Source organism: Alosa pseudoharengus, unplaced genomic scaffold (genome assembly GCF_046254945.1).
Source record: "Alosa pseudoharengus isolate Yale_2024_CS ecotype anadromous, Long Island Sound unplaced genomic scaffold, YU_APseudo_1.1 YU_APseudo_1.1_scf_12, whole genome shotgun sequence".
Taxonomy (NCBI): Eukaryota; Metazoa; Chordata; class Actinopteri; order Clupeiformes; family Clupeidae; genus Alosa; species Alosa pseudoharengus.
Window position 1 is genome coordinate 13,126,946 of NW_027468587.1, and position 25,235 is coordinate 13,152,180.

The 25,235-nt window shown below is 43.1% G+C and overlaps 1 protein-coding gene across 1 annotated transcript; it reads left to right on the forward strand.

Moving 5' to 3' along the window:
• The first annotated feature begins 432 nt into the window (after window positions 1-432).
• Window positions 433-24,096, forward strand: mboat1 (membrane bound O-acyltransferase domain containing 1). The gene is made up of 13 exons (XM_076280157.1): window positions 433-728; window positions 1,474-1,619; window positions 1,851-1,928; window positions 2,368-2,463; window positions 8,277-8,332; window positions 8,604-8,655; window positions 18,263-18,458; window positions 19,041-19,233; window positions 19,575-19,678; window positions 20,443-20,507; window positions 20,835-20,967; window positions 21,410-21,561; window positions 22,428-24,096. Exons 1-13 carry the CDS (start codon window positions 642-644, stop codon window positions 22,549-22,551), a joined length of 1,482 nt encoding a protein of 493 aa, XP_076136272.1. The 5' UTR covers window positions 433-641; the 3' UTR covers window positions 22,552-24,096.
• Window positions 24,097-25,235: the final 1,139 nt, after the last annotated feature.

Genomic DNA, 25,235 nt, shown 5'->3' on the forward strand with positions numbered 1-25,235 from the left:
GTTCAGTGACTTTCATCAATCATCAACTTCTCAATCTGTTCGTCTCATCAAGTCCATCATAACATCTTCTATTAGCCTACAGTTTGCTACAGTAGTAGAACAATCAAACAAGGGCAAAATTACAGCAGGGTGTCACTAAAAACACTGTAAACATTTTCTTAGACATGTTACATTTTAACATGAACATAATTTCAGTTGACTGCAGACATACTGGCCCTATATTATTTTCGCAAACACGTTGCCACTGATTTCTGGATAAATTGGGAGCAGTAGTGCGTATGGAAGGGACCAACATTCTCCAATCAGCCTACACCAGCATAACGTTCTATTGCAACCCCCTCAATTGACAGAATGACATCTTTGCCCCGCCTTGGTACTCCATGAACTCATTGAAGTTGCTGGTCATGCCGTGGTGTGTGTGGTGGTTCAACCGTAGGGAACGCCATTCAACCAACATCTCCGACATTTCAGCTGTGCGGCGAACTACCCAGCAACAATGTAACTTTCATACGTGCACAGGATCCTCAGCTCGTTGGATCATCTTTTTAATTCGTTCACATGGTAATATAATAACGTTAGACGTACAATCAAATTCACTTTACCGAAATTTTGGAGTAAGACCTTCGAGCGTAAAATGAAGGATGGGGGAGGAAAGTGTCATCCATAGAACCACAGGCTCTTTGCTGCTGTCTCCAGTCAGCGACATCGTTGGAGTCCCTTTAGACCAGGTAGGAAGTTTGCTTTTTGGTGAGGAAAGTTTTGAATATCGTCGAAAGAAATATTGGCGGTATGTAAATGTTAGTTGTTTTCAATGGCTTTGAATCCGGAGTGCTTTTGCCTTCCATTTGCTGTGGTGACAATCACGCTCATAAACTTTACAGTTCAGGCATGGTTTTTGACCATTATTATATTACCGTATTATAATCTACAATATAGTGTATAGTGGTGTAGGTAGCCTACATGTCTTATTGCACTGATGATTCTCGACTGACTGATGATTCTGATTCTGGTGGTCTGTTGTTTCGGACGTGTTGCTTGACCTGTTGCATACTTGTTGACCAGTTGCATAGTTTCTGAGTGTGTGTGCTGTTTGTATTATCGGAGAGATGAGTCACCATTAGCGCTAGACAGCTTTGGAGACAGTGGAGAGACTACTGTATTGTACAAAATAACTATGAATGTCACTTTTTGCACCCCTTTTTGAAATGTCCATCTCTCTCATTCTCTCTCTCTCTCTCTCTCTCTCTCTATCTGTGTCACCCACTTGCTCGCGTGCACACACACACACACACACACACACACACACACACACACACACACACACACACACACTTCTCATTATGTGGGTCTAATGTATATGAATGAGTTCCATTCAACCATGTTTGAGTTAGACAATAGAATTAGACCATTTATTCTAACAGCGTGGTCTCTATCTCTACCCCTGCTCCCTGGCTCCTTTTTTCCCTCTTGTAGGTGAACTTCTTAGTTTGCCAGATATTTGGGCTTGCAGTGGCCTGCTGGTTCCGTCTCTCTCTGAGTCCGTGGCAATTTGGTCCAGTGGTCCGCCATGTCGTGGCCACTCTTCTTGGGTGCTGTTTTGCCATATTCTGCTTTGGCTGGTAAGAGAGCTGTCTCTGTCCCACAGTCCTGTGCAGTAGTGAAAGCACTTGCACATTAGGTCAGTTATACTGCTTAGACCACATGTAGATAGGAAAGCTCGTAGTCTGCACACAGTCTGTCAAATAAAGGGGAGCTTTTAATCAAATAGGGGGAATTATTTAGATCACTTTTATTGGAGTGAAGTTTGCTCCTGTCATCTTGTTCTTGTTTTTTTTTCTGCCTCTCATCAGGTATGCCTCTCATCTTTTTATCCTGGTGTTTGCATGTTACGCAATCATGGTCATGGCAAGCCAAGGCAACATTCACAGGTAAGCAAGTCAACACCGCCTTCCCCACAATTCAGTGTAAAAACACAGACACACCTGCCACAAACAAACCCAGAAATATAACGCCTGTCAAGCTGTTTAGCAGATAACAACTGAGATATGCCAGTAGTACTATGTATGGCTCTGATTGGTCAGGTGGGTTTAGGTCACTCCGTCCAGAAAGACCTGTCTCTCTGTTTTATTGTCTTTAACTCTTCTGTTAATGGAATGCGATGAATGTTGGCAAGTCAACCCCATGGTATTTTCCCGTTTGACCGCACGCTTGCAGATAAAGGTAACATTGTTTTAGTGTGCATGTTACCAACTAACTGTGTGGCCGGAAGACTAAAATGTCTATATTGTTCATTCATTTATAGAGTTGTGTAGGAACAATGGGAGGATGCCATGATTTGTGTTGTGATGTGTCATATTTTCCCCACAGGTATTCTATAATTGCAGCCATGGGGTACCTGACAGCATGCCAGATCAGCAGGGTCTTCATCTTTAACTACGGTATCCTGTCGACAGACTTCTCAGGGTGAGTTTGACCTTCCAGTATCACTGATATTATTTTTTTATCAAAACATACACACATACACACACACACGCACATACACATGCACCCACCCTCACACACACACACATACACACACACACACACACATCCTCACACTCACACTCACACTCACACCCACACGCATACACACACACACACACACACACACACACACACATACACACACACACACACACACACATACATACATACATACACACACACACACACACACACACACACACACATACACTCTCTTTAGAACCAATGAACTACAGTGTATTGACTTACGGTCACAGGTCATGTCAATGTTGTGAAATACAAATCTCAAACTTACGTTTTGACCATAGACAAGCTGACACAGTTGTATCGTAGTCATTACCTGCTAATTTGGCCTTCATCAGTGACCTCTACACCTGAGATATTTGCCCACATGTTCTTGTTGGCTGAGCCACGCCTGCGGAGCCTGACTCCTTTCTTATCGGCTGAGTTGGTGGCAGGGAGGCCCAAACACTCCCTAAAATAAACACAAACGGAGATAAGACTGTGTCTAGCGGTGTCACTGTTTTACCTACCCGCCTGGCTTGCCACCGGCCTGCCCTAGCTGTCTCCACGGCCACAATGTAATTGCAGACTCTGGAGATGGACTTGACACTGACCCGCCTCTCATCTGGACTGGTCCTGCATGTACAGTATCCAACTCTGGCTGTGTCCCGCATGTCAGATCTGGCTGTAATCTGACCCTGATTCAGCACATACTCGGCTCATATATGGCTCTGATCTGGCCCTGATTTCGTGTATATCTGACTCCGGTCCGGCTCTGATCTCGTGTGTATCTGGCTCTAATCTGGCTCCGATCCGGCTCTGATCTCGTGTGTATCTGGCTCTAATCTGGCTCCGATCCGGCTCTGATCTCGTGTGTATCTGGCTCTAATCTGGCTCCGATCCGGTTCCGATCTGGGCCTGGTCTGGTGTGGGTGTAGGCGAACGTGGGGCCGGACAGCCTTTCAGCCCCATCCCCTCTCTGGGCTTCGTCAGCCGTTTCACACACAAGCAGCTCTGTCTGAGGAGATGGACGGATGGGCGGACACAGACGTCAGCTGCCTCCTATTAGCCCGGTGAATGGCCAGCCAGTGTGTGGGACCGCTGTGAGGCTGTCACACTGCTCTCTTAGCCGTCCTCTGCCTCCTCTTCTTCCCACGCTCCCACAGAGGCGCTGGCTCCGCTAACACACACACACACACCCGCACACACACCTGCACACACACACGCACACACACACCCGCACACACACACCCGCACACACACACCCGCACACACACCCGCACACACACACCCGCACACACACCTGCACACACACCCGCACACACACCCGCACACACACAAGCACACACACAGACAGACACACACACACACACACCCGCACACACACCCGCACACACACAAGCACACACATAGACACACACAGGCCTGCATTTAAATGCCTTCCCCTCCGAGGACTGTCCCCTGCTGAACTTTGAACTCGGTTAGGTTGTACCGACTGGGAATTTTAAGGAAAGAGGGAAGTGAGAGTCATTCAATGCTCCAGAGGCAGTTAATGCAATAAAGTGAGAAAATTCCTCAATCATCATTTCATTACCGGAGGGAGAGCTCTTTCATGTGTGAATGTAGCACTTCCTTGCTTCATGTTGAAGTTCCCTTGAGTAAAATATTCTACTCAATTCTACTGTAGGTGATTGACATCTTGGTTGGCTGCCTCTGTTGTGTGTGCATGTGTGTGTGTTTGTGATTTGTAAACAATGTATTTGGAAGCAAGTGGACAAGTGTTGCAAATGTTACTAATGTTGCAAAACTGGAATGCCCAGAAAGACCGCATCACGGATTCCTCGAAGGCTGGGCAGGATGAGTAACAGCGAAGCTACACCAGGCGCGTAACTGAAGTGTTCCGTTCGCGACGCGTAAAATCCATTTTAGATGAATGGTCTATTTTTTTCAAACGTAAGCGCCGCCATCACGTCTGGTGTAGCTACTTCCATTGATTATAGTGGAAGCTAATTGTTGCATCAGACGCGACGCGAACGGAACGCTTCAGTTACGCGCCTGGTGTAGCTCAAGTCTGGTGGGGCCTCCCTTCTCCACAGTGATCCTAATCTCCTGGACGTGTTCCAGCCCAGTTTCTCTGTGGGGAAAAAAAAAAGACATTTTGAAAAGTGTCTTTGGAGTACGTCCTTGGGGCCATCGGTCATTCATTTTGGTTTGTGTCCAAACACAGAAGAGCCATGTTTTTAAGAACATGCAAGAAATGACACAGTTCTACATCGTTCAGCCCCTCTCGTCAGAGAGCTCTATGAGCAACAGTAACCCCTTAAGGTTGTTAGATAAGAATGTTTCTACAGTGAGCTAGACACTCATGTCACTTTGACGTGTTGGGTGTCATAAACCTGACACGCCCACCTGGGAAGCCTGCCGGGGCTTGCAAAGAGTCATTAGTGATGACTCAACCTAAGCTCATCTCTCTTCCCCTCTCCTCTTGCGAGTTCCTGGCAATGCCACTCCGGTCCTGGCTTCGTCAGCTAGCGCTGGACACAGCCCTGGTCATGTGACCGCGTTATGTGCAACCCTCGCACAAAGTGGTCAGTATCTTTGCCAAAACAGAGGACATTCTTTCCGCAAAGGCCTGAATGGAAACAAACACACAGTGATTGTTGCTCCAATGGGGCCACAATGCCAAGTGCGCAGACAGAATTGGTGTTCCCTCCTTCTCTGTAGGAGACACTGTTTGGGAGGAAGGGTCTTTCGAAGTGAAATTACATTTGTTGGCCTTGATTTTTGGAATTCCACTTCTGAGAAGAGGCTTATCCAGGACTGAATGCTGTTAGGAACTATAAGGAGTAGGAATAGGACATGACACATGCAGGCTCAAAATCATACCAGAAAAACATACTGTAAGTGTAGCTGCAAGTGGCAGCCCTCATGGCCCAAACGACCTTGGCAACCTTGGAGCTAGTTGTTTGACTTTGTTGCCTTGGAGTCTTAGAGGCAACAGTATGACCTTTGAAATCGAAGGACCTTGTTGGAGCTTCATCTAGATTTTATGGACTATGGATGAATTTGCAAAAAACAAGACATTAATGTGATCTGATTAATTTGTTTTCTAGATTTTCTACCTAATAAAGATATGTAGGATACAGTCAGTGTCACAAGTGTTTTCAATTAAAATATTTTTATGTCAGAGGTCACTGAAACTAAGGATACATTTAGGACTAAATGAACTTGATTTATGTTTTTTGCAACAGTAGGAAAGCGCTCAGAGAAAGCATACCGATATTGGGAATAGATTGGTTATGGAGTTTAGATATTTAAATTTAATCACTAATAATATTATGTGTCTAAGACATTAACTGAGATATTTGAGAATGCAGACATTTAAATGATGTATGGATTTTGACATGAATATGTGGCTGTTTAAAGCCCCCCCACCACACACACACATTGACTGAATTTCCCAAACCTTTGTGTGTACATCAAAATAATTTTTTTGGTGATTGTATGTGCCAATATTTGTTAAGACATGGTCTATAGATAATATGTACAGATTTTCGTTAAAAGCATATGAATGACCTCAGACAAGTTCATCTTGCTTTCACTTTTTAGTTTTTGAAAAAGCCGAAAAGAAGGGATAAAGAGACTTGCAGAAGATTTAAGAGATTATTATAGTGTCACCCTGTGTGTGTCATTTCATGTGCCTGTATAGCAGGGGACGTTTCCAATCCACTTGCCAATTTTTGTGCGTTTTGGCCCAATTGTTTTTGCTGCCCAATCACTTTTAGTCTGAATATTGACAAGAACAAAAACGATAGAGTTCCAGCAGCTTCACTGCTTGGAACCCTAATAAATAGAATGCTGCCCATGAAAATCGAACTGACACAGCAGAGTGGATGACTGCAGTTGTACAGAAGGCCTCACCTTCACTGGAATTTGAATAGAGGACCTCTGGGATATTATAATGCAATGCTAATCCCCTATACCACAGAATATCTTTGGTTTCATCACCAAAAAAATGAATAGCTGTAAAAATTATGGCTATTTTGGATGGAATTTCACGAAATTTGGTGTGCTTCCAAAGACTGTTGTGCTGTTTCGGTTGTACCAAGTTTTGTGTAATGATTGGACCTTTACTGGAGAACATATAGGCAATATAACCATAATGTGCCACTCCCTGAAATTTTATTAAAGAGTATCTTTGAAATGAGTGACATCGAAAATCCAAAAAAAGTTATCTTTGTCAGCATGGTCTATAGATGATATGCCTTGTTTCATGAAATTCAGATGTTTGGGCTTGGAGAAGATAGATTAGTTTCACTTTAGGGCTTTTTGAAAATAACAATACATACATTTTTAGAGTTAAAGACCGTTTTATTGATCATTTAAAAACTTTAGAAGATTAGGACGACAAATTAATAATGACCATAAGCCGCTTTGGAGATACTTCCGAAAACGTGAAGTTCATTATTACAGCGTCACCTTGAGGTCAGTTTTTGTCATTTCATGTGCCTGAGTAGCAGGTGAAGTTCTCAACCCTCCTAACAATTATGGTGCAATTTAGCCTGACAGTTCTTGCGGCCCGAACACTATTAGCCCTTTCTAAAAATGGATGAGAACAAAAGCAATTGGGTTTCAGCAGCTTCTCTGCTTGGACCCCAAAATGTGTAGAAATATCTATTTAGTGTAAGCACCACCCAGACACTTGAGGATATATTATGAAAACACTGAAGCAGTGTTTGGTGGGTGAGTTGCTTTTTTTTTCCTATTCGCCTGTCTGAACTCAGTGACAGTATGTCTGTGAGTAATTGATGTTAATGGCATGTCTGGTCATGGAGGTCGCTTCAGAACAAAACGTTTTATCGTTTGAGTGTCTGTTTCCACATCCTGAGACTCTGAAAGCAGCTCACAGGTTCAGTCTAGTTATATACACTTCCTAATTCTCTTAAGAAAGACACACAAAGATATTAAGATCAAAGAGAATTTGACGCAAGGAAAAGCAGCATGTTTCATTGGATGCCTTGGCTTTCCTGGTTGAGCACCTTTAATAAATATGTAGCACCACACCTAATGTATGCATGCCATGACTTAATTATTCCATTTAGACTTCAATGGAACTTCAAATCCATTCCAATTTCCTGAGTTGTGGTTAAAACGATGGTTCGGAGTAATTTCACCCTAGGGTCCTTTGCACCATGACCCCGAGCCAAACACCCTCCCAGAACCTGTTTTCCCTTGGTCGAACCCTGGTCGAGTAGCGCTGTCAGAAACGAATGAGTTTCTGTAGGCGTAATGGAACCAACTTTTATCTCGTAAATTACCCCACTAATAATGCCCTGAATGGTACGAAACTTCTACAGTATGTTCTTTACTCATAAAACGAGGCATTGAAAAGTTTGTAGGTACACCAGGAGTTTATTTAAATAACACTTGCCTGATGGATGCTACTATCTGCTACAATACCGCTGCATCGACGTTACTTTCGTGATTTGGGAAAAGCCCGTAAAAGTCCTGGCAGGAAGCGATTACATCAACGTTTTTTGGTATATCCAGTTTTTAATATATTTTTTTCCGAAGTGTTTACAACTTAGTGTTAACTAATAATTGTTGCAAACTGGTACTACGAACAAAATAGTGCATTCCTGGATCTACATCCTTATGCATGCTTCCTGCCAGGACTTTTATGGGCTTTTCCCAAATCACGGAAGTAACTCAGAATTTTTCACCTGTTCACAAAATACCTCCTTTTCCAGGCCTTTGATGATAGTCACACAGAAGATCACTATCCTCGCATTTCAGGTGCACGATGGTAAGGACATTATGATGACCAGTCTGAATGTTTTCAAGCATTAGTTAAATGCCGACCTCTTCAAAACATTTAAATGTATTTGTTATCTTACCCCACAAGTGTTTGTGTGTGTGTTTGTGTGTGTGTGTGTGTGTGTATGCATAATATAATAATGTTACATTTAGATTTAGATAGGGTTGAACTGTATGCTCTAAATGCACAAATCTAAACTGATTTACTTACATAAGTGCTTTGGATAAAAGTGCCCACCTAACATGTGTTGTGTTATCAGGCACATGTAAAGAAGACACACTGAAGGCAGAGCAAAAAGAGCAGGCTGTACTGTAAGTACTCGACACGCTACTCTTCACTCTTACTCTTAGAGCTTTATGATTATTAGTATTATGTTTTAATTATTATTATTATTCTTTAGCTAATGCACTATGTACAGCACTTTGGTCAGTGCCAGCTGTGGTTAAATGTGCTCTAAAAATAAACTTTACTTACTTACTTACTTATTATGAGCATATTTTACCTTCAGCCATGAATGCATTCTTGGTGGATTTCCAGAGGTAGAAGAATACAGGGTTTCCCGCAGCACTTTGCAGTCAAGGCGGCCGCCTGCGCCATGCCTGCCGCCTTAACTACATCGTCAAAAAAAAAAAGTAGTCCACCATGTTACTCTGTCCTGTTTTCTCCCTTTCATTCCAAACTGTGACCAACGCCAGTCTCCATTCTCCGCAGAACGCATTAAGAAAATAATAAGAAACCTGCCATAAATCGAAAAATAATCTTTACATAAGTGATATGCCTCCGAATCAGAGCTAGTGAGCGGAGCTGAGCCGCGCAAATATCCCGCTCCTTGCTCTCAAGAATCAGTTAAATCCAGTGGTGTAGTCTACTTTTTTGAGGTGGGCATACTGTATATTTGGCCAGTCATGGGCTCAGTGGTTACAAAACTAGGGGTCGGGACTCGACCCCTCGGGACCAATATTAAGGGACAAAAATGTTTGTGGGGGTCGCAGATTTGCACTTACCTGCCCCTTGCATGCGTGAGGGACAGCATAAATTCAGTTTCATTGTGTGCTGTGTATCTCAAAGGCAATGGAACTCCATGTGGCACTTAATCTTTGTACTCATCTCTCATAGAGCAAGGCCTAACAGAGTGATTGTTTTAAAAGCAGCAGAACACCATCACATCTTGAGACAGGTTGTGTGTCTTCGACATGTCAATTTATTTCATAAATGAAAAATAAAACCAATAGTAAATAATCATCAAGTTCCTGCTTGCTCCTGCTGGTCCACCATCTCAGTGTCAAGGTCCCCTCCAGCTCCCCTTGCACCTTGTTGCTGACTGCCACTGCCATCTAGAGAAAACAACGAACAACTCTGTTTCATATGAGTTCAGATGCAAAGCCCTCTAAAAGCTATGACAAAAATAGGCCAATTTTAAGTTTCATTTTTAAGCATTTTCATCTATGACAATCAAAAATGTTACTATCAAGTAGGCCTACAGCAAGTCAAGCCCAAACAAAATTAGATTAGCTGATTTTAAAATGTTGGTCAATAGAAATATAGCCTGTTTTGTAAACTCATCACATATGATAAGGCTTTGCAGTTGTCCAATATGGTCAATCTATTGTCTCAATTGTGTTTCATGTGACGCGCAGAAGCTACATTCATGCATTGTTTTGTTCCAGTTGATAATGTTTTTTGCGTAATTTGTCAGCTGTGATAATGCGTTCAATGAATTCCTCTTTTATGTCAGAAATATAACATGCCCATGATTGATGCTTGTATGGTCAGGCGTATCTAATCTAGGCCTCTCTTATGTTCAATCAGATTCGCTTTTGCCCACCCGTTTTTTCTGTGCCCACCCATTTGAACATTTCTGGCTACTCTACTGTTAGAAAAGAAAGTGATAAGTCATAAGTGTACTATTCCTACAAACAACTAGATACTAACAATGTAGAGCAATAATAACCATGTGGTGACAGTTTCAGTGAGTAAAGATTCATTTTGGAATCTAAGGGGACACATTTCGCGGAAACATGAGAGTGTGCGACGGAGAGCAAAGAAAAACGTGAGCAATTTGAATATGCTTCATATCAAGTAGAAGGCTAAAGTAAAACTTGGATGCTAAGCCTGTATTCTTTAGGCAATTAATCCCACTGATCCCTTTAGTTTTAGGCTTATGTGTATTAACGTTGTCAAGCGTGTTTGTTGTTGCACTATAGTTGTTGCATCTTTTAAAATAAATGTTCTGAGTGAAATATATTACCGTTGCTCTTAGTTCTTTGGGATTTAAGTTTTCTTTTTAAGGTGACAATTCCATCCATATTACACAAAACTATAAAATAATCTAAACTTCATTCACTCTCGGTGTATAGATCAGGACATACTTGCGGAACAGGCTGCAGGGCAACAGTCTGACAGCCTGCATGAAGATAGTGTTAAGACCGCTTGGCTCAAGGCAGACTCAACATAGGGGAGACCACACGTTAGCGTAACGTTTTAAATGATATTTATTAACATAAAAGTAGAGAATGTCAGTATAGGTACAAAAGTAAAGTGTTGTGCAATGTGTGTCTAGGGGTAGATGAATAAACTAAATATAATATGACGGAGACGCAGAAGGAGGCGAGATCCCCAGAAGGGCAGCGAGTCGAGGCAGCTCCCAACGAGCTCTCCCGTCAGAGCAGGCCAGGGAAATGAGTGAGAGAGCGACATCATGCCAGAGCCGGCCCTCTTATGGCCACGACAATTAACATCTGGAGGAGTCACCTCTGTACTCAGCAGCCTGTAGGAAACAGACGAGATAGCAGTAGCACAAATAGGGGCGGAGCCACCACACAAAGACCCACCGGGTCGTAACATCCCCTCCCCCTTAAAACAGAGGCCAACCTAAGTGGGCCTCTGCACTAGACAGTAATCAAACCCAAAAGAAAGAAACAAATAATAAAAAATACTAAATACTTATTACATGGCATAACAAGTCTGTTTCACCAAATCCACCAAAGTGCCAACCTTAGGCTTATATCTAGATGTTACACCAACCACCACCAAGTGTACCGACCCAATCTCAAATTCCCCAAAACCCCCTTCCAAAACCTCAATTTCCTGCTCCACCAGCAATCCGGGCCCTGGAAAGCAATTTAAGGAACGGAACAGAAAGAAGGAACAGGAGGAACAGAGGACATGAGACAGGAAAGCACAGTTAAACATTTTCACAGGAGTGGGACAATGCGTCTGCAACCACATTGTCCACACCCCTGATGTGACGTATGTCTAAGTGGTATGGTTGTAGGAATAAAGCCCAGCGCATGAGCCGCTGGTTGGGGTTTTGTAACGTGTGTAAAAAGGTGAGTGGGTTATGATCTGAATATACAACTACTGGTTGCATTCCACTCTCCACATAAACTTCAAAGTGCTTCAAGGCCCACACCAGGGCCAAGGCCTCTTTTTCGATGGTCGAATAATTCACTTGATGCTTGTTGAACTTCTTAGAGAAGTAACAAACTGGACGTTCCATACCCTCCTCGTCGGCCTGCCACAAAACTGCCCCAGCACCCACCTGACTGGCATCTACCTGAAGTTGAAATGGCTTATCAAGCCGAGGGGCAGCCAGAACAGGCGCTGTACTAAGCAGTAGCTTTACATTCTCAAAAGCACGCTGGCATGCCGCAGACCAAACAAATTTGGCCCCTCCCTTAAGGAGGTCCGTGAGTGGACTAACAACTGTTGAAAAGTTACTACAGAAACTTCTGTAGTAACCTACCATTCCCAGAAACCTCTGAAGTTCTTTCTTTGTAGTAGGTGGAGGAAAGTGGTCAATGGCCAGGACCTTTGCCCGCACTGGACAAACCTGACCTTGACCTACTACTTTGCCCAGGTAGACTACTGTGGCGCGAGCAAATTCACACTTAGCTAAGTTGACTGTTAATTTTGCTTCTACCAACCGCTCAAATAAAGCTCGTATACGGACCAAATGTACGTCCCAAGTATCACTATACACCACTGCGTCGTCTAAATATACCGCACACCCATCAAGACCGGAAATGACCTTATTCATTAATCGCTGAAAAGTTGCGGGCGCATTACGCAACCCAAAACTCATAACTCTGTAAGAATATAAGCCAGACAGAATGACAAAAGCGGACACTTCTTGAGCACGTGGTGTGAGACGGACCTGGTAGTATCCCTTTAACAAGTCAAACTTGCTAACATAGTGGGCTGCGCCCACCTGGTCTACACAATCGTCTACCCGGGGCAGTAGGAACGAATCTGGCTTCGTCACCCTGTTTACTTTGCGGTAGTCCGTACAGAAACGGAAGGTGTTATCCGGTTTACCCACAAGTAAACAGGGTGACGCCCAACTGGAAAAGGACGGCTCAGCTAGACCATTGTCCAGCAAGTACTGAACCTCACCATCCATGATCTTGCGCTTCTCTGGCCCAACACGGTAAAAGCGCTGGCGAATAGGCTGAGCATCACCAACGTCTACGTCATGCTCGATAACATCTGTGCAAGTGGGTGTATCTGAAAACAAAGGATGGAATGACAGAATTAATGCTTTCAGCTCTTTACTTTGCTCAGATGAAAGGTGACCCACCACACTATCCAGATTGGCCAAAGTCTGCGAATTCTTAAGCCTAGGCTGCAGAACTGCGTCATCAGGGCCACCATCATCAACCTCAGCTGCCACCATCAGTGGACTAGATGACACACCTCCGACCACAGCCACTGCAGCCAACGACCCACCATCCCCTGAAACAGAACGGGAGGAATAATAGGGCTTAAGCAGATTTATATGGAACACTTGTGTAGAACGCTTCCGACCTGGAGTAGCCAACAAATAGTCACATTCAGACACCCTACGAACAACCGAGTAAGGACCCGAGAATTTGGCACAAAACAGGGAACCCGGCATGGGCAATAATGCCAAAACTTGATCACCCGGACTGAAGACACGCTCCACAGTGCAACCATCATATGTCCTCTTCATTTTATTTTGAGCTTTGGTCAAATTGTCACTGGCCATCTTCCATGCCAGTGTCAACCTACGACGAAACCCAAGGACATAATCAATAACATTGACAGGAGGTTTGGTCTCCTCCAAACCATCCTTCAATAAAGACAAGGGACCACGAACTTGATGGGCAAAAACTAAATCATTTGGGCTGAACCCTATGCTGTCTTGCACCACCTCCCGTGCTGCGAGCAGCAGCCATGGGACACCCTCCTCCCAATCCTTTCCTAATTCCAGGCAGTAAGCCCGCAGAAGAGACTTCAATGTGAGATGGAAACGCTCCAGAGCCCCCTGGCTCTGTGGATGATATGGGCTACTTAACTGTTGCTTCACCCGTAACTGTTTTAATATGTCACGGAACATTTTAGAAGTGAAATTGGTACCCCTGTCACTCTGAATCACTTTAGGGATGCCAAATATTGAGATAAACTGAATAAGTGCTTTTACCACAGATCTTGTAGTGATACTACGTATGGGATAGGCCGCAGGATAACGGGTCAACTGACACATAACAGTCAACAAATATGTGCACCCTGACTTTGATGGTGGTAGTGGGCCCACACAATCAATAATAAGGTGTTCAAAGGGCTTACCTACTGCTGGTATAGGACACAGGGGCGCCGGCTTAATCACCTGATTAGGCTTTCCAGCCAGCTGACAGACATGACAAGTCTTAATAAACAGAGCCACGTCCCTTTTCATCCCTGGCCAATAAAAATGTTGCAACAGCCGCTGGTGAGTCTTACGGACACCAAAGTGACCTGCCACATCACCATGCGCTGTCTGCAAGACAACACCGCGAAACTGTTTAGGCATCACTATCTGTACCACAGGGTCTACCACATCCCCGTTAAACGATGACCACTTGCGTACCAACAAGTCATTCACAAGACCATACCCATTAGCTGCACTTCTCATTTCATCTTCCGACAAAGCAGCAGTTAAAAACCCAGCCAACTCTTTATCTGCTTTCTGCGCTGCCACCACCTCCTCACGGGACAGAGTAGTTGGTAAGGCAGGCAAATTCAGACAAGCACGGTCCCCATCCAACCCCTCAGTTGTTTGTCCACCCTCCTGGGCCTGACTCATGGCACGAGTCACCGCACAGGAGGTGAACACCTCAGGAAATTCTATAGCACACTGATCAGATTCCATAGGCATAACAGACTTTGTGTTAACTACAGGCGGCGGCGGCACCTTAGGCCACACAAAGCCCCCTGCTAAATTGTTCCCCAAAATGATGTGAACAGGCAGCGAAGGCCGGACTGCCAACACCACCTCCCCTTTAACAAGCTCTGACTCCAAGGCCACCCGATGCAAAGGAACAGAAATTGTGTGCATCCCGATACCTCGGATAAGAACACAAGTCCCTGTATCAGAACTGTCAGAAAAAGGCAATACTGACTCAAGAACAAAAGATTCAGATGCGCCCGTATCGCGCAAAATGTGCACTGGCACCTTCTGATCACTACCAATCAATGACACAAACCCTGCTGTAATAAAAGGGCCATAACCCCCATCAACACAGTCAGAACCAGGCTGCCTCTCTGAAAGTAACACCTTCTTGACTGTGTCTGTGCTCTCACTTACAGACACTGTCACAGAGGCATCACCACCAGTAGACACAAAAGGAACGGTCTGGGCAGCGCACCCAGTAGGCTTCACTTGGAACTTACTACGTTGTTTTGACCGCAAAACAGGACACTCATTTTTCCAGTGGCCCTTTGCTAAACAATACTTACATACATCCTGATCTACAGGCTTTTTCTTGTCATTATAATCATGCTTAGGACCACTAAAGCGACGAGGACGAGACTCCTCCCTCTGAACCGTACTGCTCTGTTTATGCGTCAAAATGTATTTGTCTGCAAGTACAGCAGCCTCCCCAGCCGTTTCAACATTATGCTCATTGACATAAGTGGCGATGCGCTCAGGTATAATGTTTTTGAATTGTTCTAGAACCACCAGATCGCACAAGCCTTCAAACGTGTCCACGCTTTCTGATGTTCTCCAGCGGGTAAAGAGTGCAGTCAATTCACGCGCTACTTCGAGGTGTGTATGTTTTTCGTTCTTGCGCCAATTTCGGAAACGTTGCCTGTAGGCTTCAGGAACCAATTCATATGCTTTAAGAATAGAGTCTTTTACAGTAGCATAAACTTTTCGTTGTGTCTCATTTAAAGCAATATAGGCCTCTTGAGCCTTGCCCGAAATTACGCTTTGCAACAATAAAATGCACTCGGAATCTCCCCAGCTATGATCAGTGGCTAAAATTTCAAATAATGAAAAGAAAATGTCAGGATCGCGTAGGAGCTTAATCATGTTGGATAGATTCAATTCAAAAGGCATTCGACCCTGTTGGGAGGAGGCAGAGCCTCCGACAATGTCTCTCGGTGCTCTCCCCTCTGCCAACAGCCTTAAATGCTCTTGCTCTTGTTGGATTTTTTTATACTCAAGCTCTCTATCCTTTTCGCGTTCTTGTCTTTCCTTCTCACGTTCTTGACGTTCTTTTTCGCGTTCCTTCTCACGTTCTTGACGTTCTTTTTCGCGTTCTTCCCTCTCTCTATCGCGTGCCAATTCCCTTTCCCTTACCAATAATTTGTCCCGTTCTAACTGCATTTCCATCCATTGTATCTGCTGTTCAAATGTAAAAGTAGACGTAGGAACGCGCAACTCTGCCTCTGCGCCTACAGACGCCGAAGATGCAGTTGGACTTGAGCGCCCAGACACAGGATTCTCAGACAGCACATCTCTTTCGCGCAGTTGCTCCATTAAGAATTTAACCAAATCGTCTTTTTTAATACCTTTGGGAATGTCTGATTCAAACCTATAATGCACAGCGACTTGTACTAATTGCTCTTTAGACAACGCTTTCAATTTACTAACTGAAGGAGTAGCCAAAAACAGAATGACTTTATCGTCCATATCAAAACCAGGCCAGGCGACGAAAACAGGCCTATTGCAACCTCAAAGCAGTATGGATAGCGTTATACTATATGTTATGCCAGTAACAAATTATCAAGCAAAATCAAGCCAAACAAACAAACAAACAAAGCAGCTCTTACTCAAAATGCCCAACAGAAACCCACACTAACTTCAGCGTTATCACTACACGTCTCTTCCAATAAAGGTAGCCCCCAACACAAACGAAGGACTAATAAACGAGTTTTTAGACAAAAATGGAGCAGCCCTGCATCTATTCCCCCCAAAAGAAAATCCTATTCCCACAACCTGCGTCTTCACGTGCCCCCGCGATTGAGCTACAGACAGCTCCCCCTCGTTCGACACGCAAACACAACAAATAAGTTGGAAACAAAATAAAACTTTTGAGCGGACTCACCTAAGGCAGGGTTTTCACGTTGCTCCAGATTAATCACATTCGCTAATATTTCTCTTCGTTTGCAGGAGGAACGACCAAATAAGCCGAACGAACATACGTGCAGCTACTCAAAAAGTTTGTCTCGCAGGCCCAAACTGAATGAATGACTGAATGACGTGGGACTCCCTACGTCGCATTCAAAATTAACCAATCACGAAACGCTACAGGGGTTTCCCCAACAAAGTACAACTGCGTAACCAGCTGATACTCACCAAAAAATAGCAGCCCGCATTCGCTTCCAATAACACAATACAGGCGCTGCCAATTTAACACTATCACGTAATAAAAAAAGGAACCTAGCCTTCTAAGTATTTCGCGATACCCACGGCAAAAAGGACCGGAGGAGACCCCAAATGTTAAGATCGCTTGGCTCAAGGCAGACTCAACATAGGGGAGACCACACGTTAGCGTAACATTTAAATGATATTTATTAACATAAAAGTAGAGAATGTCAGTTTAGGTACAACAGTAAAGTGTTGTGCAATGTGTGTCTAGGGGTAGATGAATAAACTAAATATAATATGACGGAGACGCAGAAGGAGGCGAGATCCCCAGAAGGGCAGCGAGTCGAGGCAGCTCCCAACGAGCTCTCCCGTCAGAGCAGGCCAGGGAAATGAGTGAGAGAGCGACATCATGCCAGAGCCGGCCCTCTTATGGCCACGACAATTAACATCTGGAGGAGTCACCTCTGTACTCAGCAGCCTGTAGGAGACAGACGAGATAGCAGTAGCACAAATAGGGGCGGAGCCACCACACAAAGACCCACCGGGTCGTAACAATAGGTATTAATGGTCCAATAGTAAAACAGTATAAGTATATACTGTACTCTTGTATTCTCAGTGCAATTACCAAAGGGCCCTTGAAATGTTTGTTTTTTTTAAGCCAAGGAGGATGGCTTGTAGCGATGCTAGTTGTCAGCTCTGCCATAAGTAGTGACTGATCACATTTGCACATTTTGTTGTTTTGCACTTTCTTTTGCACTTCTTTTGCACTATAGTTTGTAATATAGTCTTTGATAAAATTGCACAAATTACACAAATATTTTGAAATATTTGTATCGTGTTGTATAGTTTGTTTGGTGTTACTACTTTGTTAACCGTTATTTTGAGAAGCTGGTTATTTATTTAATATGCAGTGTTTAATAAATAATTGTTAAATGTACAGAGTCTGTAGTGTATCGCACAAACAAGACGCCAGCACCCACAATCCCCCAGCCCCCCCCCCCCAACCCCCACCGTTCGGACCGACACCATAACCCCCCCACCCTGGTCGGACAGCAACCGATACCAGAACCCCATGGAGCTGTTTCAGAGGAAATATGTAGTCAGAAAGATTGGGTGTTGAGGGTGAGGGTGTTGGCCTGCAAACTATAGTGTCTGTGGAAGTGTTGGCTCCCATTGAAGTCAAAATGCAAGCAAAAGTGTGTGTGGTTGCAACAAGCAGTGAATTTTTTCAGGTGCCGTGAGCTTGCCATCCGATGCCTGTTTGGGATTTAAACAAAACTGGATTTAGTGTTTAGGCTTATTTCGCTCTATCTCTCTCCCAGATCAAAACCTTCACTGCTGCAGTACCTGAGCTACAATCTGAACTTCTTCAGCGTGCTGGTAGGGCCCTGCAGTAATTATAAGGACTACGTGGCCTTTATTGAGGGCAGGCATGCCCAGCACAGGCTGCGGAGGCCGGGGGCTCAAGGAGTGTCTGTGCAGAACGGCTGGGACAAAGTGGCCGAGCCTTCCCCAGTGGTGAGACAAAGGCACATTCAGCAGGAGAACAGCTATTGTCTTGCTCTCTCTCTCTCTCTCTCTCACTCTCTCTCTCTCTCTCTCTCTTTTTTCTCTTTCTCTCTCTCTGTCTCTCTCTCACCCACACACACATACACACACAGACCCTTAACCTGATTCTTGCGCTTCCTTAATAATTACACTCGATAATCATGTATGTAGTGTCATAAATTCTCACCGGCATGGTAGGGATAAGTAGTTTAGTCTGTAAGTAGATTGAGCTGGTTAGCCCTATTGACCTAAATGCCCATATGGTTATGAACAGTGCTGCACAGCATGTGGATGTTATTTTAGCTAGTTGTTTTTTTTTTACAGGTCTGACACATTTATTTATGCCACTACAGAAATTAAATATTACCACCAGGAAAAATAAACTACCATCAGAGAGCTGTCATCATAACTTGGCGTTTTATGTGTGGTGAACTAATCCTTTAAATGAAGACTTTTTAATGTCAGTTTAGAAGCTACTTGATTGTAATGTAAACCTATATCTGTGTCAGTCCTGGCAATCAGGGTTGATTTGTGTTCACTCATTCTCCACAGGGCGCTGTTGTCCATAAGCTGCTTGTCTGTGCTGGATGTCTGCTGGTGTTCTTTACGATCACTAAAGCCTTTCCCATCGCATACAACATAGACCCGGTCTTCATCAGCGAGGCACCCTTCCTGACCAGGCTATCGTACGCCTTCGTGTCCATACAGGCAGCTAGACCCAAGTTTTACTTCGCCTGGACGTTAGGTATGGGATTCACACCAATGAGACTTTTTCAGACTGCTGCCATGTAGCCATGTCCATCTGAAGTGTTTGGTGCAATACACGTCAGACTCTACAGAAGGACGTTGTCTCTCAAATGCTTGTCTTTTGTTGTAGTAGTTCAGACCTGGGAAGCCATTGTTACTTGTCTTTCTGAGTGATGCCATGTGAACTAAACTTGTTTATCTAGGGCCAAAGAAACCTAATACTCTACTGTAATGCCCTATACAGGAGAGTTACCATTCATAACGGTGTTAATGTTTGCATGTCATGTCTTATATATTTATTTATTTATTTATTTATTTTTAAATGTTTTTATTGCTTAGCGGATGCGGTCCACAATGCAGCAGGGTATGGCATCAAAGGTCTAAATGAGAAGGGAGAAGTGTCCTGGGACCTCATCTCCAATATTCATATTTGGGAAATTGAGGCAAGTGAATGGAAGAAGTTCTTTCAAACATGCCAGGCTGGAAGTTTGAAAAAAAAAAAAAAACGTTGGTAAACAACTGCCATAAAACAGAAACGTGTTTGCAACATGTTTTTTGTGTTGTCAATTTAATGATAGGTCACAGGTGCTGTCCCATTCCTGTTATTAGCGTTTTGAACCCTCGCAAACTTGATGACTTACGACTGATGTCCGTTAAGTGTGTGAGGGTCCAGGGCTTAGGGTTTAGAGGAGAGATTGGGATTCAGCCATAGACTCTGATTCTGCTTACGAATACGAATACGAATTACGAATACTTTATTATTCACAGATGTGAATTTTTTTTTTTGGTTTCACCAAGAGTACAAGGGAGACAGGACAATCAACAGGACACAACATAGATAAGACGGCTAGACAGGCAATACAGACAATTCATTTCATGAAAAACGACATTACAAGGTTGCTTCTACAAGAAGTAAAATAGAATAAAAGAAGATAGATAAATATAGCCTACTAAAAGTGCTTGCTGTGCATAGAACCTGCCACCCAGAATTCTATCTCGCCCTACATTCCATTGTTATGTACGGTTTCTAGTGTTATTTAGCACCTTTACAGCGTTGGGGAAAAAGGATTTCTTAAAGATTTTTCTGTCTGCTGTTGGTACTCTAAAACGCTGAGGGTAGGAGTTCAAATTCACTGTGCAGAGGGTGGGAGGGATCACTAATAATTTAATAATGCTTAACTGGTCTTTTCTTTGTTATTTTCTTCAGACAGCGACCAGCTTTAAAAACTTCATCGACAACTGGAACATTCAGACAGGGATTTGGCTGAAATGGTGAGACTTTTCTTTCATTGTTCAGGATGGATTATTCGATTGAAAAAGACAATTGCTTACAGACAATATAGTAATTTGAGAACATGACAATATGACAATTAGGATAAAATTATAATGATAAAATTGTGAAATACAATATGATAAAGTAAAGCTTATAATATATAATATAATATGCGTTATGGTTTGTATATTATAGTAGTTATTTATTTTCATTGATTCACTATTGATTGAATTGATATTGTTGTTTATTATTGTTATTCTCCTTAATGTAGTCTTAGCAACTTTTTAAATTGTTTACTGTTAAATGTAACTTTGTATTGTTTGAAGTGTGTGCTACGACCGTGCGTCCCGCTACCGTACGGCACTGACGTTCGTGCTGTCGGCGCTGTGGCACGGCGTCTACCCAGGATACTACTTTACCTTCCTCACCGCCATCCCAATCACTATGGCTGCCCGCGCAGTGAGTCTCCATACTTTCCTGCCTTTGGCCATACCTGTGCTAAAATACACCAATAGAATGGAATAGAATGGAATAGAACACACTGCACATTCTTCAGAATGTTTGCCTGGCTTCCAAAGCATGGCAGGGCAGGCTCTTTTCTATAGCACTGTTCATATACACTGGCGATTCAGAGCACTTTACTGATGAGCAGATAAAAGAACAAAAGAAAAATACATTATTAAAGAAAGATAAAGTAGATGTAGTCTGTCATAATATCCCTGCCCAGTGCCCACACACTTCCTTGTTTATATAGGCCCACCCACATTATGTACACACACTCACACTACTACCATCACATTGTTTTGCTCCATTTACATTCTTGTTTCATTCATGTCATGTCAGAATGAATGAAGGACTCCTTCCACCCTGACTAACCTTTGTACCCCCCCACCCCCCTCAGATGCGTAAGAATGTGCGACATCACTTCCTGTCGTCCAGCACGCTTAAGCTGAGCTATGACGTGGTAACTTGGGCCGCCACCCAGCTCACTATCGGCTACACCGTCATGCCTTTCCTGCTGCTGGCAGTAGAACCTACGATGCAATACTACAGGTGTGTGTTCGGTCTCAGCCACTACACTAAACTGCACACCTGTGCAGTAGAGCCCACAATGCAATACTACAGGTGTGTCTTCGGTCTCAGCCACCACACTAAACTTCACACATGTGCAGTAGAACCCACAATGCCATTTGTTTGTAGAAAGTTCTGAAAGTTGCTGTGAGTGAATGGAGTAATAGCTTACTGCTTTGTATTTCTTACCAACGATGGAACCAATAACTATTTTTATTGTTTTCCAAGAGACAAAGACATCCATTGGCAGTGGTTTGCAAAATAAAGTGAGATGTTGGACCGTATTTTGACATTTTGCTAAAATCGTTTTCTGACCTTATATATGGGTGGTGATGCAGCCCTCTGTCCTATTAATATATCCTTAATACTGATCTCAGGATCCGTAAAATGCCGTTTACGTGACATTAGGCGTATGTTAGAAAATTTGACAAGAGGATATATTTTTGAGACAATATACTTGTAATAACTAAAAATTAGCATGTAAAGCAAAATATTTTCCAAACTTTAATAAAATACGTAAAAATACATCGCCCTAAAATGTATAGGGAAGTGAAAACTATTTAAATCGTGGATTCTCTTGTCTTTCCCATGTTGCACATTGACCAGAGCGTTTGACCTCTGTGTGACTTTATTTTTATGCCTGAATGAAACAGGAAATCATGGATTACTGCTTGAAAGTTCAGGAGCACTCTGATTAGAGTGCAGTATTCTATAACACACACACACACACACACACACACTCCCCCTCTCTGTTTATCTCCCTTTCAGATAAACTGCCCCTGTCTCCAACAGTGTGTTGCTTCTATCTAACCCCCCCCCTCTCTCTCTCTTGTTTTCCTCCCCTTCAGATCGATGTACTTCCATGTGCACATCATCAGTGTGCTGCTCGCACTCTCTCTGCCCAGCAAACCCAGAGCCCCCCGGCCACAGCCTCGGCCTCACAACCTCAACAACAACGTGAAAGGAGACTGACGTGCTCCTTTGCTGAACAAGTGTGTGTGTTTGTGTGTGTTTGTGTGTGTCTATGTGTTTGTGTGTGTGTGTGTGTGTGTGTGTGTGTGTGTGTGTGTGTGTGTGTGTGTGTGTGTGTGTGTATTTGTGGAGAAAGGGGCAGGATGGGACAAAGGCCCCTCTGTGTGACCACAACAAAGAGTGCTCAGCAAGGACAGCACCCGCTGGTTGGGCGGCCCTGAGCAGCAAACACACACACACACACACACACACACACACACACACACACACACACAGAGAAATGCCTACCAGACACAAATACACACAGAAACACTCAACACACACATATACATATACATATACATATACACATACACACATAAATACCCAATACACATGCACATACAGACACTTGTAGAGATGGGCACACATACACACAGAAATAGCCAATGAACACACACAAGCATTTTGTTATGATATAGATCAATACAAACACACAACTCTGTCCACATACTGTACACCTGCTGTCATTTGTGCAGACTGTCACTCACACACATACATACTCACACACGATACAGCACAGCACAACACATGCACTCACTATGATATGCCAATTCATTCATGCATATACATACACTCCACCCACTCTTAAACATGGAGTCGTGTGTATGCAAAGTTGCACACACATGGGTATGCATTTATCCAGGTTGCATGCTGCCAACAGATTCCTCTGGCCAGCATGCAGCATGCGCTGGTCACTGAATTGCATTGACACTGAGCCAAAGGAGCCTCATAAACATGGCCGCAAAACATGGCTGCACAGAGGTCAGCGGTCACGTCACTGAATCCACTGTACTGTCTTTGTACTCCCTCTGGGCCCAGGTCACTGGGAGATCTGGTCACTTGGCACACTTTTATCGGTTAATTAATGCTAGCTACTCTCGCCTGGGGGGTGAAATACGAGGTGAGAAATGCGTACAGAGGCGGACGTTTCTGGTGGACATTTTTTTTCTTTGAACTTTTTTGATTCAAACTTTTTCGTGTAAACATTATCAGTTGTTGGAAATGGCACGCAACAAGGCAGTTGTCACAGATGTTTGCCACTTATTTCAATTTTTAGTATACCCTCTGGGCCGTTACAGTTGTGTTTGTACGTAAATAGTATTGTTGATGTTCTGGGTGCTGGTTGAGTCTGATTACTATTAATTTAACACCACTGAGTAACTATTTATTTGAGAATTACATTGTATCTGAAGAAGAGCTGGCACTAGGCATGAAGGATAGGTGCTCTTCCTTCACAAGACTGTTCACTGGGGTCACCGTAGGACCCTGCTTGCCCACAGCCAACCATGTTGTGTGTCTGCGTTCTGAATTTTATGTTGTTGTTTTTTTTTTGTCAGAAATGCCTATTTTGAGTGTAAATCTTTCAAGGATGAATGTCTTTGTTTTTACCAGCTAATACTGCTACAAGTCTATGTGTGTGTGTGTGCTCCTGATATGTGAAAAAGGGAGAATGTTGTATGGGTGTGATGACAATAAACTGATTAACAATGCAATTTTAAACTACTTTAAGTGCACTGTTATCTTTTATGATCAAACCTAAAGTCTGCTTTCTGAAGGGCTGTTTCTCTGAGTACACTCACCATTGCAGTTTAAGCAGCAGTAAGGAGTTGCTACTAGCAATACTTTCATCTAAACTTCCTACATGTAGGTGGCATTGTAGTGCCGTAAAAAGCTTTTCAAACCTTTTGCATTAGTTTTCTGATCTGAACCACAGAACTACATAGTTTTGAGCATGGACGGCTCATAGGAATATCAGGTGTGTTTATTATGTCCTTCACGTATGCAATCAAAGTAAAGTAATACTTATTACTATAAGTCAAAATTATTTCTCTACAGAAAGGGAAAATGTCCAGCATACTGATGCTTTAAGAACTGGGTGAGTTCAGTGCATTCACCATAATTCATAACTCAGATTTTTTTTTAAATCCCTTCACTCCAACTACAACTATAAATTGTAAATATACACATTCAATTATGTATTATTACATCACGTGTAAATTATTATTTATTTATAAATTAGAAAGGCCTACTGTGATTTCTACATTTTTATCAGCACTAGATGGCACTGTGGAGTTGGTGAATAGGTGCCATCAAAGAACAAAACAACACTTTTCTGGAAAGGGTTTTAATTAAATCTAAAGCATAACTTAATGCTTAAGTCCTTTAAATATTATTGTAACAGCACAGACCTACTACACAAAGCCTGCTAGATGGATAGGTGACACCACCAACTTTGAAAATTGCAATCAGATACGATAAATAAGGTTGGACAAAATTCATGTTGTCCAAAGTTTGTTTGTCTGTCTCTTTGTTTAATACAATTTGCTGTTATTCCATTCGGTCAGTTCCAGAAAACCATGCCTGACCTTTCTCTCATTCTAACAACTTTTCAGACATATTAAAATGTCAGGAGTTACCAAATCAGTAAAAGACAGCAGACCAGACGATTCTGGAAAAAAGAGGTTAGGACTTAGTCAGATCTCATAGCATAAGGAACGCTAAATTATGTAAAATTCACTCATCTGTGGTCTCAGACAGACTATTTCTTTACGAACTACAGAGTGAGCATCTAATTACTCAGGAAATCTGTTTTTATTTGTAGGCTGTTGGCTATGCAGACTGTTGTTAAAAGTGACTGCTGT

Excerpts from the sequence above, each read along its gene's own strand:
- mboat1 (XM_076280157.1), top strand. The coding sequence starts at position 642 with ATGGGGGAGGAAAGTGTCATCCATAGAACCACAGGCTCTTTGCTGCTG. Across the intron at positions 8,333-8,603 it reads CGCATTTCAGGTGCACGATG|GCACATGTAAAGAAGACACA; the intron begins GTAAGGACATTA and ends TTGTGTTATCAG. Across the intron at positions 19,679-20,442 it reads TTCATATTTGGGAAATTGAG|ACAGCGACCAGCTTTAAAAA; the intron begins GCAAGTGAATGG and ends TATTTTCTTCAG.